Here is a 16,661-nt window from a genome sequence, read left to right as displayed (position 1 = left end):
TAGTCCCTGTCCACAGATCATAAGGTGTCTAGGGATATTATTTTTTATTTATTTGAGTGCTTGTGGATTAATTGAGTTGAAATGTATGGCTTGGCTATACTATATGTGGGCCTATTCATTAGGAAAATAAAGGTGTGTGTTATTATGGGATGTTTTGTATATTATAAATCATTGTAGTGGTTAGTTTTCAATGCTATAAAAGATTTATATGTTAAATCAAGTTGTGGGATATGACACTATAAAATGTGAGTGAGTGACACACACACTCAATAATTCTATATGATTTTGTATGATTTATAAGCTTGTTACCTCATGGGGACCTCAATTTATTCCCCCAAGAGTCAGTGTATATTCAGGTTGAAGTCCCCACCAAGATAGAAAAACATGAACACACACACACACACACACACACACACACACACACACACACACACACACACACACACACACACACACACACACACACACACACACACACACACACACACACACACACACACACACACACACACACACACACACACACACACACACACACACACACACACACACACACACACACACACACACACACACACACACACAGCGATGGTGAGGTATTGGAAATGTATTTTTATTATAACTTAGTTAACATTAAGACAGAAAATGAAAAGAAAAAAAATACAGTAACAGATTACTGATTAAAAAGCTAATAACAAAAAATATTACCTTAATTAGATTTTTTTAAAATTCCAGACAAATAAATTAGCAACATTAAAGCATACAAGAACATGCACTAACATAAATAAAACTGCAATCCATATAGGCCATTATCAATACTGCAAAAATAAAAAAATTAACACACTCTAGTGGCACACAGTGGCATTGTTTCAATTCTTACAGAATAACTGTAAAATAACCTATAATAATAATAATAACTGTAAAATTCACATTTTCTGTAAAAATACAAATATGTGATATAAAAGTGATTGGTAAAAAAACACTTGATTTTTTAAAGATAAAATTTCTGCTTTCATTGTAAGAAGCAGTCTAGACACAGTCACATCTTCATCTAGCCATTTTAAATGTGATCCTACCCTCTAGTGGTACAGAGGGGTAAAAACTCTCGTTTGAACAAATGTGTTTTGATTCACAGACTTTAAAGGGATAGTTCACCCAAAAACGAAAATTTGATGTTTTTCTGCTTACCCCTAAGGCATCCAAGATGTAGGTGTCTTCGTTTCTTCAGTAGAACACAAATGAAGATTTTTAACTCCAACCGTTGCTGTGTGTCACTCATATAAATGCTTGTCAATGGGGTCTAATTCTATTAGAGTAAAAAAAACATGGACAGACAACTTCAAATTAAACCCTGCGGCTCGTGACGACACATTGATGTCTTAAGACACGAAACGATCGGTTTCTGAGAGCAACTGAACGGTATTTATGCAATTAATTTCACCTCATATCAGACGAATGCTTCAGCTCTCCAGACTGCCATCACTTCCCGTAGGTGAGGTCAAAATTCCGGCCGGGTCATAGATATATACATAGATACCTCATTAGCGCCTGCGTGGATCATGGCGTTGATCGCTCGAATGAGTAAATCTACGTATACATATCTATGACCCGGACGGAATTTTGATGATCGTTTCGTGTCTTAAGACATCAATGTGTCGTCACGAGCCGCAGGGTTTAATTTGAAGTTGTCTGTCCATGTTTTTTTTACTCTAATAGAATTAGACCCCATTGACAAGCATTATATGAGTGACACACAGCAACGGTTGGAGTTAAAAATCTTCCATTTGTGTTCTACTGAAGAAACGAAGACACCTACATCTTGGATGCCTTAGGGGTAAGCAGAAAAACATCAAATTTTCATTTTTGGGTGAACTATCCCTTTAAGTACAATATGTCTTAGGGACTTATGATAATAAATCATTCAAAATTCACCTTATGTTAGGTCTGAGAAACTCTTAGCATAAAAAAAATTAAGCATATGAACCATCTCTGCATATCTCTAGCCCAAAAACACAGACTTCTCCAAGCCGTCCTCTGCCTTGGTGTACTCTAAATGGGATTTAAAATAGCAGCTTTTATAGGAAAGGCTATTGCGCACATATTGAAGATAGTCTGGGACTCCCGGACAGATCACATTATCAGCAAGCAGAACGGTGCCTTTCCTTAGTAGAAAACACTCCTATAAATAAAGAAGACAGGAAAAAAAGAGAAGGGCAGAAAATGTTGGATATATGCTTCCAGTAAAATCGAGAAGAAAATACTGACATGGCATTGAATTCATGAAGTTTTGGACAATTTTGCATCGTAGAGCCACCATAATCTCGAACTGAGATTGAATGAAATTACAGTGGTCAGAATCAAACACACCTCCATTAATTTAGTGTCAGGGAGGTAACGGTCCTTCCAGTGGTCCAGGAAAATGAAATCAAATGTTTCAATTCCAAAGTGCTCTTTCATGCGCGGGATCCAGTCTTCAGACGCACCTTCTACAAGCTGGACCTGAGGAAGTAAAACATGAATTCAATGCATAATAAACAGGAAATGACTCCTTTTGTTTGAAATATATAGGCTACAAACATAATATTTGCAGAGAGTAAATAAGGACCACTGTATGTAAACAATGTAAGTTAAGTGTTTGTGGAGGAACGGGGGCCCTTACTCTGTCTTCAAGACCCGCCCAGGCGATTACTTGTCGAGCGATTGCTGCATAATCTGCATTGAACTCCAGTGTTATCAGACGAGCTCCAGGAGGAAGCAGACGAGCGATGCGCACTGTAGAGTATCCACAGTATGTGCCCAACTCTAGGACCTTCTCTGGGTTCAACTCACTCACCACTGAGTCCAGGATAGATCCTGAGTGTACACACACACACACACACACACACACACACGTTTCACTATATTACTGAAGACATTGCACAGACTTCCACTGATTTTATAACAGGTTAATGATATTTTCTATCACCTAACCCAACCCCTACCCATAAACACAACCCTCACAGAGACATGTGCAAAACACTAGATTTAAAAAAAAAAAAACACATTTTGGCTGATTTATAAGCTTTAAAAAAGTGGCAAGGAAGGACCAGTAGAATGTTCTGACTAGTCGAATGTTGTCATAATATTTAACTATATACTGTAAGTGAGGACACAAGTATAGCCCTACACACACACACACACACACTAACATCTGAATGATTTACCACACCAGGAAGCTCATTTACAGTTGTAGTTCTGCATCTTTAACTTATTTTGGACATGGAACAGTAATGTTGACATTTGGCAGATTCTTAAAAGTTTATTCAAAGCAACTTATATTTAAATATATTCACTATCACTCAAAAGTTAATGATCGGTACGATTTTGTGTGTAATATTTTTAACCCTTGTACGGTCTTCGTTTGGGAATTACACTCAAGGTCTTTGGGGTCTCCACAGACCCCAGGCAACAAAATGTAATTTTGTAACAAAACAATAGTTTTTTTTTAGAACAAATGTAGTTTTACTCTATTTATTAATGTTTTTACTCAACATCTGTGCAGTTTATGGAGTATTTATAATATTTCTTTAATTTATACAAATAAATTAAATATATATATATATATTAATGGATTTTCACACAAAATCATTTTTTTATGTAAAATTCACATTATAAAATACCCAAATTTCTAACTTTCATTCGTGGGGATAACAAGGATAATTTGACATGGTTTAGTGTAAGATTTTTGCCCATCTTTTGGAAAATACAGTTTTAAAATAAAAAATTAAAATTACTTTTACCAGTAAATGGCTGCAGAGCTCCACTATTTGCTATGTGCCTATTTGACTGACTGAAAGACATCTTTTCACAAGTATTTTTCAGTTGGATTCATATCTAAATGTTATGAGATCACAGTTATAACAATTAAAATTGATTAAAAGATTGTGTGTGTGTGTGTGTGTGTGTGTGTGTGTGTGTGTGTGTGTGTGTGTGTGTGTGTGTGTGTGTGTGTGAGCATGATCATTTTACATTGTGGATGTTTTATGCATTGTTGGAAGTGTGTCACTTCATTTCTGTATGTGTTCTGTGTTGTTTCTGTTTTTGAGGATGAATTTTGTCAATTTTTTGTCACACGAACATAAAAAAAGATATCAATCCAATTTATTATTTTATTTGTAGATCTAGAGAGTGTTGACAACTGTACGAAGTCTCATGCCATTTGGACAAAGGACTTTTAAAAAAAAATTTAAGCAAATGTCCTTTCGGGTCAGAAAAGACCCCGAAGACCGGAGTTAAAGGAAATCTCTTATATGCTCACCAAGGATTTTATTTGAATAAAAACAGTAAAAATAGTAATATTGTGAAATATTATTACAATTTAAATAACAGTTTTCGATTTTTAATATATTTTGAAATGTAATTTATTCCTGTGATGGTAAAGTTGAATTTCCAGCATTACTCCAGTCTTCAGTGTCACATGATTCTTCACAAATCATTGTAATATGCTGAATTTGTGCTCTAGAAACATTTCTTTATTATTATCAATGTTGAAAACAGCTGTGCTGTTAATATTGTTTTGGAAACCATGATACATTTTTCAGGACGTTTTGATTAATAGAGCATTTAAAAGAACAGCAATAACTTTAAATAGAAAACCATTAACAATGTAAAAGTCTATACTGTCACTTTTGCTGAATTAAAGCATGAATTTATTTGAAAAAGAAAAAAATGACTGAACCCAAACGATTATATGGTAGTGTAAACTTTTTAATAAATTAACAAAAATTACATAATTAAAGCCCTTTTCCTATTTTGAAGCAAATATTCAATTTCTTTCAGATTTTCCACTGAAAAATGTGCAATGAAAAAAATCCAGAGTCTGGAAATACAAAAGCAGTGCTCTGACCTTTCTCATCTCCAATGTTCATAGCCCATTCACTGTGTCGGCAGAAATGATCAATGGCCGAGATCACACTCTGAGGGTCACCTCGAGTTGCATACTTCCGTACGGCTTTCAGCAGACGCTGGTCACAACAAAGACATAAAGAGGTCTGGTGATGACTTTGTTTACTTTATGGGCCTCAAAAGTTTTACATCTTTGACCTCCCTGTCTTGGGATCACATGTCCCATTACACATCCTAGTTGCAGATTCAGGACAGGACAGAGAGGTACATTCTCTAATTTTTGTATTGTGATAGAAAACTGTTAAACCAGAACATGAATGAGTCACCTGTGGTCGAGTAGATCCGGTCAGAGTATCAAGAGCACGCTCAACGATGACATCATGCCAGAGTAACGCGAGACTGCCGTTGAACTGCACAACAGCGGGGATGAGCCAGGCATACAAGACGTATAAAAGCACTGTGACCCCGACAAACCAGCACAGCAACACCAGCAACATACTAGAGCCAAACACAGAGATTCATAAACCTTTAGAATACATTTATTGAATTTAGCTGATAATCACATGCAGTACAGATCTAGTTAATTAGCTCAGGAAAATCACTAAATAAATTCAATTAAATGTCGATTCAAAGTGTTTGCATTGGATTAAATGTTTTATAAACTATATTATTTTTATTTCTTTTATTTAATTTTGCTCCCTTTACTATGTAAAAATATTTCAGACACAAAGTGAAAATCAATATTCACCATTGTTTAAAGGTTAGGCATAATTAAGACATTTTAATGTCTGGTTTTTTATTTTTAGGAAATTTTCTGCTCACCAAGGCTGCATTTATTTGATCAAAATACAGTAAATTGGTAAACCCAGCACGATCTGCCGGCAATTTGATTTTGCCCTGCAGCTCAGGCTGGAAACCTGTACATATTTCTGTCCTGCTTCTGTTCAAAATTTACGTGGACCAATCACAAACTGGCTTATCCACCTGGCGCGCTATTGGCGGGTTTAACATGATGAAGATAGAGAAGCAAAGGATCGTTGGTCTGATTGGTTGAAGGTGAAACGGATTGTCTCTTCTTTTATACACATATCCTTTTCAATGATTCTTTTATTATATCCATAACCTGAATAATCAAGGATAATCAAAATAAATATCTCTTTCTCTGCTTTCATATGTAATCTAGAGATGATTGTAATTCTGTGTGATTTCATACCTTTATATATTTAGTATGAGGATGATTTTGTAGTATTAAATCTAGTCTCCCCAGCTGCTCTGGGTTGACCTCCAGCCATGCATGGCTCACTCTCGTGAAGGATAGTTATGGCGGAGTCGCTGTTTGGGTATTGAGTGTTCTCTTGATAAACGGTCATAATCCCCTGACATTAACTAGCGTGTGATGCCCTAGTGCTTGTATGTGTGTGTGTCTTTACAAGTTCTGTGCAGGTTTGTTGGAGCTATCTGATCGGGGCCTGACCCCCCTCCCGATATGCAGGCGCCCTTTACGAAGTCCGAGGCCAATCTCACCCTTCTGGAAGGGATGTTGCGACGAGCATCCTGACTAAACTACGCCATTCCGGCATATCTATACATGTGTGACAAATGTTTAGACTTTTAGGTCTCCGTAGCCAATTAAGGCTTAGGCCATCTGTTATTGTTGATGTATTCAATGTCCTTGTAACTAGTATAACTGGTGGGCAAAATTCTCTGTAAGTTAGAGTCTGGCCTGCGATTCCACGAGAGACTCTGACGCTGGCTTCTGCTGATGAAACTGCAAACTATTCTTCAGTAAATTTCTTTAATTAATCTAACTCTTGACTCCTGGTCTTCATTCAACATATCTGGGGCCCGTTCTTCGTACGTTGCTTATTACATCTGAGATGATTTGACAGATCCCAGATCTTTTAATCGTGATAACTGATGTCTGGCTAATTTGGTTCTTCAGACGAATTTGCGGATTGGATTAAAATATCTGGATTAAATGATCTAAGATCACTGCGCGTTCTTGTTTTCCCTGAAGAGGGCAGATGCATCGATACTCGAAACCACGATCAGCAATGCAGCGATTGGCTGGCGTCAAGACAGCAACGTAATGACATCATATAATTAAAAAAGCCACCTGGCAAAAAAACTTGACAAATTACACAAAAAACCCCCACGAATTTCTGAACCTTTATAAGGAAACAGCCAAACGACCAAACCAACATAAAAGTTATAATTGATAAATGATAAATGTTTTTTTTTTTTTAACATGATTACCAATTATTTATATTCACGATTTTATACAGTATTTGTACATCCTTTACATTTTTATTTCAATGTTGTAATTTAATTTTTAATTCAATTTGAAGCAGATTTGTAACGTGACAGTATTCAAGTTTCTTATGGGTCAAGATCAAATTATCCTCTTTTGCGCTGCATCAAGCCACTCCCATAATATCAGTCATCACTTAAATTAATGCACGGCTCAGATTAACTGCACAACATGTGTGTAAACCAATAAAAATAAAATTATATAAAGTAATTATTCCATCACAAATAAATCGCTCAATCAAGTGTCTGGCTATAGTATTATACACGACATTATACATTCTAATATACATATACAATATAAAATTTTTATATTATTTTTTAAAATTATTATTATTGCTATTATTATTACTGGTTCAGTAATGAACTCTTGTAATAAAGTAGCAGTGGCTGGGACAGATTTTAAGTATCACCTCAATATGCAATCTAATCCTGTTTACATGAAATAAGCCTGCTCCCAAGCAGGTTTAAGCTCACGGACCTGTTACTATGACAGCAAGTCCAGGATGAGCTTCGAAGAACCAAACAATCCAAGATCATGCCAAATCGTCAACATTCAAATCCAGCTAACTGAGTTAGCGAGGTACGAAGAACGGGCCCCTGGTCTCTGGGTCTAAAACTGTGTCCCCAACAAAGGACTATTCAATTTCGTACAGAGTCATTTGAAATATGCCCGTTGATCACGCCTCTTGTGCAGTAGAAAATATAGAGCAGACTTCCCAGACAAATGTTCAATCTTAAAAGATTGAGCTTGGTCTGGTGATAGCTAGACAAGTAAATTGTGAAATAGTATTACCATTTAACATGACTGTTTTCTATTTTAATGTATTTTAAAAATGTAATTTATACCTGTGATGCAGAGCTGAATTTTCAGTATCATTACTCCAGTCTTCCTTCAGAAATCAGTATAAAATGCTCAAGATTTTTTTTTTTAATAATATCAATTTTAAAATCTATTTCACTGCTTAATATTTTTGTGGAAACTGTGATACATTTTTTAAGGATTATCGTCTGTATGATTGGACCATATGGGCCAGCTTTCGCTCCCCACGTGCATCAATGAGCTTTGGCCGCCCATGACCCTGTTGCCGGTTCACCACACTTTTGATAGATACTGACCACTGCAGACCGGGAACACCCCACAAGAGCTTCATATTTGGAGATGCTCTGACCCAGTAACCAAGCCATCACAATTTGGCCCTTGTCAAACTTGCTCAAATCCCTATTGCTTGTCCATTTTTCCTGCTTCTAACACATCAACTTTGAGGACAAAATGTTCACTTGCTGCCTAATATATCCCACCCACTAACATCACTGCCATGATGAAGAGATAATCAGTGTTATTCACTTCACCTGTCATAATGTTTTTCCTGATCGGTGTATATGCATTATATAACACAGCAAGCAATATTTGAGTCATTGAGTCATGCTCCAATGAGGTCCAATAATCAACCTTTCAGTAAAATCTCGATAAATTAACGAAAGCCTGATTTGTGCATCCCTTTGAACATTCTGTGTACATTAAGTGTTAAAATAATACAATTCTATCACCTTTCAAACAGCACACACACACACATACACACACACACACACACAAATGTATGCAATATAATTATACTCTAATAGAGTCCAGGTCTGCACTCCAGCAGGTCATGCGATGAATGTATATGGAAATTAATGTTCTCATTAAATACTGTGCTTTCATCTCTCTGGCCATTCCTCTATTGTCTTGGTCTAATGAGATGGGTGGTTACTATGCAGCAAAGAAACCCTGACCTGAAAATCTCTCTCATGTGATCATTTGGTTGCTATTGCTACAACATGTTGCTGTAGCTCAATCTGTCCATGAAGCAGATATTGGGATAGGGATAAAACTACAAGACTGAAAAAAAATTGCTGTTTGGGTGTATTTTATCATTTTCTCACAAAATGTGTGTTTTCCTGGGTTAACACCTCTAGATACAACAACAACGTGTCAAATATTTACTATACACTACCATTCAAAAGTTTGCATTATATTAATCAAAAGTGATTTATATTTCAATCTGATGCTGTTCTTTTGATCCTTCTATTTATCAAAGAGTCATGTAAAAAATGTTTCACAGTTTCCACAAAAGTATTAAGCAGCGCAACTGTTTTCAACATTAAAAATGATTTTTGAATACATCTGTTGTTGCTCCTTCTACCACTGTTATTGTTGCCGCTGTTGATTTTTGCTGAAACCGACAGACGACAACAGTCTTAAGACCATTTACTAGGTTGGGGCACAGAGCAGTCAGTTGGCGGACTTGCCGGAGATGGGGAGTTACTCCTGGAGGGAATACATCTGTCTGGAGTCTGCTTACCCGTATATGAGGGTTTCAACTAAGCATGTAAAACCTGAGCCCAGAGCCGAGCCCACTTCCACCACACAGCCAGAGGCAGCCACTGAAAACGTTCCTGTGGAAATTCTTGTGGAGTTGGACTGCCCGGAGTGTGTGCCCACTGACCAGTCCATCCCGGAGCCAGGAGCAGATAGAACTGTGGTCCATGGATCCAGGTCCCACCCTAGTTCCCACCCTCAAACAAACTCCTTTTGTCCCATCCGGCTGTTTGGATGCTCTGGTCCCGTCCAGAGACCTTCCTGCTCCCATCCCCTTCGCTGATTCCGGCCAGTTCCCTGGATCCGCCACCCTTTGCTGGTATCATCCAGCTCCTCGGCTCCACCTCCACCGCTAGCTCCGTGCAAATCTCTGGCTCTACCTCTGGCCTCCCTATCCCCGGCTCGGCATGATGATACCGATTTCCCAGCTTCACCTCGGTCCTCCAGGCCCATGACTCCTCCTCTGTCTGTCAGCTCGTCGTCTCCGCCCGGACTCTGTGCTCCCTCGACTCCACTGTGATCTGTCAGGGACTCCACCTAGGACTCCTCCAGGCTCTCTCGTCCCTCCGGCTTAGCCCCAGTCAGGCATCGCTCTGGATCAACAATGGACTTCCAGGTCTCTGGCTGCACCTCGACCCCTTTGGCTCCACCGGACTCCTCCTTCCCTCAGGCTTCCCCATCGTCCTCACTCATTCCATCATCGCCCCGGTCTGCTGAGCCCCCGATTCTGCTTCGGTCCTACGAGCCAGCAACTCCACCTAGGGCTTCCGGACCATGAATGGCCTCTCTGCTCCGCCTGGGTATACACACATTCCGGCTTCGCCTCCGTCGGTCGGTCCCCAAGGCTGCACCCTGGCTCCCCCCTCCATCAGCCATGGTGTTCCCCTCTGCCAGGTCCTTCAGTTGTCTGTACATCGTCATTTCCTCATCCACCTACAGAGCCCCCTCCCTCCACTGTTGGACACAGTTACTGCGCAAGGACGCACCTTCCAGGAGGGAAGATTACTAAAACGGTTATGTTTGGTACTATATACTCTTATTTTCGGTTTCCCTTAGTTCTTGTTTCCCTGCTCTGTTCAGTTTTGGTTTTCTTGGTTTCTGATTATGTCCCTGTGTCTTTCTATGGTTACTTATAATTATAACCTGTATCTCATATAGTTCCTTGTTATCTCTTGCATGTTCAGTTCAGTCCTCTGGCGGTTATCATCTTTATTGAATGTGTTTTTTATCTCCTGTGTGCTCCTAGCGATCTCCTAAGTTTATTATTAAAGACTATTTAAAGGTTTCCTTTTTCGTGAATGTTGCCTACACTAAACGTTACACCTTTTCAGAATTTTTGCTGAATAGAATAAATAAATGATCCACTGCAACTTAAATATGTACTTTATCACAAAAAAAGAAGATCTGTTAATAATTGTTCAGTCAATAAAGAAGACTAAACTAGTCATGGAAAGTAAGAAATGCAGTTCTCAAGTTGGATTTTAGAGTTGCGTGGCAACAAGCACAAGGTTAAGAGGTATTAGACAAAGAGTGTAGCACCCCTGAGAGAGGACCATGACATGGGCTTCTCTGGCTTTCTTTAAATATATACACAAATGTAGCTGAAGTCTTGAGTGGAATGCAGAGTTCAGTCACTTTGCTTGACAGCCATTGTTAGTGAGAAAATCCTCTCAAATGGGTGTCAGAAAGGAATGAGTGAAGCACAGAGGCTGGCTTTAGCAAAGTGCATTGCTGTCATATGAATTTAACATGAATAAATACTGGTATATTTACCAGTGAATGTATTTAAAGCATTGGAAAAGTTCAATAGATACTATAGCCTAATGTTAATACATACAGCAACAGCAAGTATTGCAGCAATGATGCTAAATAGCACAGGGATTTCATTATAAATGAGAAATGATTTTATATCAATATTACATGCTATATCATTAGAGCTATATTTTAAAGTGAACAAGAAATGTGATACACTAAAAAGACAGTTCTGTCTTCAGTGATGTGCAAACATGATAATTGGAATTGGCTGACCAGAGCACACACTGTGAATCATTTACTAAACTAGATTTAACCTAAATTGGGTTTCCATTTTAAACTAGATACAAGCCAAGAAAATATCTACAAAAGTGAGCAAAACACAATGACACATAATAATAAATATATACAGTTATTATTTAAATAATGAAGTAGACCGGAAAGGACGTTATAGGCAGTGTAACATTATAATGAACATATAACATGCAATAATAAATGTAATAAATGGACATCTTTAAAAAAAAAAATTGCCATTTAAGAATAAAAGATAGAGAGAAAACACTTACTTTCGACGAGTTCCTCTCTTTTTCTTTTACAAAATTTCGATTTAACTTAAGGACCTTCTGTTATAAGGTTATAGCCAACCTGCAAGGACGCAAATGCACATTCTACTGATCTCTCTCTCTCTCTCTCTCTCTCTCTCTCTCTCTCTCTCTCTCTCTCTCTCTCTCTCTCTCTCTCTCTCTCTCTCTCTCTCTCTCTCTCTCTCTCTCTCTCTCTCTCTCTCTCTCTCTCTCTCTCTCTCTCTCTCTCTCTCTCTCTCAGCTAACCCTGTAATACGCTCTCTCACCTCTTTTGGTGTTTTCCTCACAGTTGTGAGCTGTGAGGAATGTTTGGCCGCCGGTCTTTTAGGGGGATATAATACACCCCCAGAAAGTAAACACAAATCAAAACCAGGCCAAAGAGCAAACACTGGCATGGTTGTGATCCAGCTGCATGTGGCAAAAGATGAACACTCCGAATTAAATGCATGTTAGTTCACCTCAAATTAAATGTCATACTCACTCATCTACAAGGGGACAGAAGCTCCAAAACATGGGGAAGAATAGCACAATAACCGACTATCGAACAATATTCCAAATCCCACGTCTTCTCAAAGTCATACGATGGCTTCATATTAAAATCATACCGGAATTTAAATTGTTATTCGCTGAAAATTTCCCCTGCAGCAAACGGATCTTTCAGTTAGCGAACCAACTCGTTCAATTGAACCGATTCATGATTCGATTCGTTCATAACGGAACGGCATGTGATTAAATCATCTGAGCGTTTTGACGCTGCTTGCAAGTAAGTTCGTCCACAATTTATCATCTGGCTCACTACAATTCTGTTCTCACGGAACAGGCACATAAGTTATTTGAGTAACTTATAGACATTTATTCTGTTAGAATAATCCCTGTCAATCACTCCAAGTCATCTGCTTTATCTTGTTTATTTGATCTGATGCGGTACAGCACGTCTACTTATCTAACACATTCTACGGAATTAATGCTGGGGAAATGGCATTTTAAATCATAAAACTTTATGATTATCACAGGCAATTGTAACAATTAAATAAAATATAAACAAGATATAATACAAGATATATATAACAAAAAAAAGTAAACCTCGTCATTCTCCTTATAAGAAATATACTGCCCCTGGAGGTCAGATAAAGAATAGACAGGAACTGTCTATTCCGATCTCCGGGTATGGCGGAGACACTTTTAGCATAGCTCAGCATAGATCATTGAATCTGATTAGACCGTTAGCATCTTGCTAAGAAATGAAATGACCAAAGTGTTTCGATATTTTTCCTATTTAAAACCTGACTCTTCTGTAGTTACATTGTGTACTAAGACTGACAGAAAATGAAAAGTTGCGATTTTCTAGGGCGATATGTCTAGGAACTATACTCTGATTCCTGCATAATAATCAAGGAACTTTGCTGCCATACCATGGGTGCAGCGGCGCAATGATAAAACTCAACTGTTTAACTCTAGGGGAGTTGGAAAATGAGCCTATTTTAAAAAATAGGCATGTGACATTTTATTCAATTGAGTAAAATGCATGCACCCCAGTAGAAAGTACCATTCTGTCTATTTAAATTAACTACAGGTATAGGCACTGATGTGTTATGGCAGAGCATAGACACTGGGCTTATTTCCAGTGTAACAGTAATGATTCAATCAGTCATGTGGCAGGATAGACCAAAGTCTGAACACCTCACAGCCCTCGTGACTTGTCTAATCAAATCATACTTAAACAAAGGGCCTGTGTGTTACGCTGATTAGATCCGAACCGCATCATGTAGCCGCAAGAGATTGGAGAGTTGAACTCTTTGGGCGTCGGCCTTCCCCTCTATAAAAACTGGAACCGACCGTCAGCTCTTTGCATTTCCGCCACCACAAGGAACGGACCTCTTGGCATTTCGCCTTGAAGGGGAAGACCAACCCTGGTCTTCCCAATCCTGAGAGAAGGCCTCCCCGCACGGAGAGAGAAACCGGCAGACTTCTGGACTTTCCTAAACTTCAAAGAAGTTCACCTGGGACTCGCAAATCCTTAGCGAACTTCTCCGACGATTCAAACTCAGACACTTACACGAGAAGCCGTAGTAATGCAAGTATTCTATTTCACAATCAAACTGCTTGGAAAAGGTTGTCTGAATTATGAATTTATATGAATTTCTTGTGGGCTCTTGCGAAAGGACTGTGAAGCTGTCTCGGTCTCTCTGTCTCTCTGTCTCTCTCTCTCTCTGTCTCTCTCTCTCTCTGTCTCTCTCTCTCTCTCTCTCTTGTTAATTTTTCTTCCCTTTTTATTATTCGTTAAGTTTCATGTTTCCTTGTTTGTACAATATTGTTTGTTTTCTCCTACATATATATGCATATTTCCCCGTATGAATCGTAGCTTTGTAAACTGGTTGTTTTATTAAAACCCAATAATTGCATTAAATTGAATCCGTATTGTTTTGCTCACAAATCTCGAAGTCACTGAAGCGTAAGATCTAAGCTACCCATTTAAGCTTGATTTTCATGTAGTACTACTTCAGTAGTGCAGATCGTACAAACATAAGAGATATTATTTGTCCTGATCAAACAGATCAATGTTTCTTAAGGTTTGTAAGATTGATAATTGATGAAGAAATCAATTTGGATAAAGGTTACTTTTAAATGATTAAAGGTTCCGTTATACGTAAATTTTGTCTGTACAACAAGCAAATAATATTCATAGACTCATGAATATTCACACCATTTGAATTAATTATTCCCCAAAACTCATTGTTGCTACACCAGCATGGACTAAAAAATCACTGAACTGAACACACCTCCTGCAGCAACTGACTCAGACCGTACAAAAAAATAAAAAAAATGAAATAAGTGCGAAATATAGGGCCTGTGAGCTGTGACAACCTTTCTGGGTGCTGTCACCTAATAAGGCCCATCCAATCTGAGAGTGCTCTAAAACAACTTTAGAGCCATTCAACACCAAATACTCTTCTGGGCTAAAAATAGCACTGATCAGTCATAAAAATGATGCCGCATACTAACTGAAGGTCAGTGGCACCAGCCAAGCTCCCTGATCACTTAATAGCAATTATTGAATGCATCTCCAATATGTATAGAACAACACCCTCCTGAGACTCCTGAGAAATTCACGGACTTTGATGCAGACAGGAGAGCACTTCACATGTCTTTTTCTATTCCCAACAGTCATTTCTTATCACAGCATTACAGTTGATGTTAAAAATGACCGTAGCACTGAACACTGTTTTCAAGTCAAGTCAAGTGAGCTTTATTTTCATTCTACTATATGTGGAGAAGAGTTTTTAGAGGTGAGTGGCGTGACTGGAGTTGAGGGCTCTCGCAGCCTGGGGGAAGAAGTCTGGCAGAGTGAGCTCTGATGCTCCGGTACCGTCTTCCTGAAGGCAGGAGCTGAAAGAGACTGTGGGAGGGATGTGTGGCATTCCTCACCATACTGGTGGCCTTGCTGGAGCATTGTGCAAGGAAAACATCCAGGTTGGAAGAGAGAGGGACACTGATGATCTTTGTAGCCGTGTTCAATGTCCACTTAGGGTTGCTCGTGCTCTGGAAGATGAGGCGCTGCTGGGCCTTCTTGGCTAGTGATGTAGTGTTGGTGGTCCAGGTGTGATCCTCTGTGATGTGCACCGCCAGGAATTTAGTGCTGCTGACTTTCTCCACAGTAGAGCTGCCAATAGTCAGTGGGAGGTGGTCAACCGTTTCTTCTGAAGTCTATCACAAGTTGCTTTGTCTTCCCCACACTGAGACAGGTTGTGCCACTTCTTCTGTAGGCTGTTTCTTTAATGTTGCTGATGAGGCCTTCCACAGTTGTATCATCTGCGAACTTGATGATGTGCTTGGACCTGAACTTGGCAGCGCAGTCATGAGTCAGCAGCATAAAGACCAACGGGCCTGTGCTCAGTGTGGTTGTTCTAGTAGTGTTGTGGCCGACATGGACTGACTGGGGTACGGTGACTCGGTCTTTCAGTACACAGCTAGGTATGTCTCTTTACGAAAAATAACCATGACTTTATTATGGTAAAAGTGTAGTAACCATGGTTTTTCGGCTAATTGATTACCATTTATATAACCACAGTTTTACCACAAATACCATGGTTAAACTATGGTTTGAGTAGCAAAACCATGGTTAATTTGTGGTTACCATGGTTTAACTACAACCCCAAATCAGAAAAAGTTGGGACAGGATGGAAAACGCAAAAAAAAAAAAAAGAAGTGATTTCTAATTTTACTTTGACTTGTATTTCATTGCAGACAATATGAACACAAAATATTTCATGTTTTGTCTGGTCAACTTCATGTCATTTGTAAATATGCATCCTTTCCTGTCATTCAGACCTGCAACACATTTCAAATAAAGTTGGGACAGTAAAGGATTTACCACTTTGTAATGTTGCCATTCCTTTTCACAACACTTAAAAGACGTTTAGGGACTGAAGACACCAAGTGATTAAGTGTTTCAGGTGTAATTTTGTCCCATTCTTCCTGCAAACAAGTCTTAAGGTGGGCAACAGTACTGGGTCTTCGTTGTTGCATTTTGCGCTTCAAAATGCGCCACACATTCTCTATTGGAGACAGGTCGGGACTGCAGGCAGGCCAGTCAAGTACCCGTACCCTCTTCCTCCGCAGCCAGGACTTTGTAATGTGTGCAGAATGTGGTTTTGCATTGTCTTGTTGAAATATGCATGGACGTCTCTGGAAAAGATGTCTTCTTGAAGGCAGCATATTATGCTCCAAAATCTCTATGTACTTTTCAGCATTAATGGTGCCTTCACAGAAGT

General features: G+C 38.8%; 1 protein-coding gene across 1 annotated transcript; it reads right to left on the bottom strand.

Moving 5' to 3' along the window:
- Window positions 1-593: 593 nt before the first annotated feature.
- comtb (catechol-O-methyltransferase b) lies at window positions 594-12,002 on the bottom strand. The gene is made up of 7 exons (XM_079844517.1): window positions 11,872-12,002; window positions 5,211-5,382; window positions 4,886-5,003; window positions 2,660-2,853; window positions 2,368-2,499; window positions 1,796-2,179; window positions 594-1,274 (listed from the first exon to the last, which is right to left on the bottom strand). The coding sequence occupies exons 2-6, from the start codon at window positions 5,379-5,381 to the stop codon at window positions 2,000-2,002; spliced, it is 795 nt and encodes a 264-aa protein (XP_079700643.1). The 5' UTR covers window position 5,382; window positions 11,872-12,002; the 3' UTR covers window positions 594-1,274; window positions 1,796-1,999.
- Between the last annotated feature and the right edge of the window lie 4,659 nt (window positions 12,003-16,661).

This window comes from Gobio gobio, assembly GCF_949357685.1.
Source record: "Gobio gobio genome assembly, chromosome: 19".
NCBI classification, from domain to species: domain Eukaryota; kingdom Metazoa; phylum Chordata; class Actinopteri; order Cypriniformes; family Gobionidae; genus Gobio; species Gobio gobio.
Note: the sequence above shows the minus strand (reverse complement) of the source record. Positions and strands in the feature narration are given on the sequence as shown.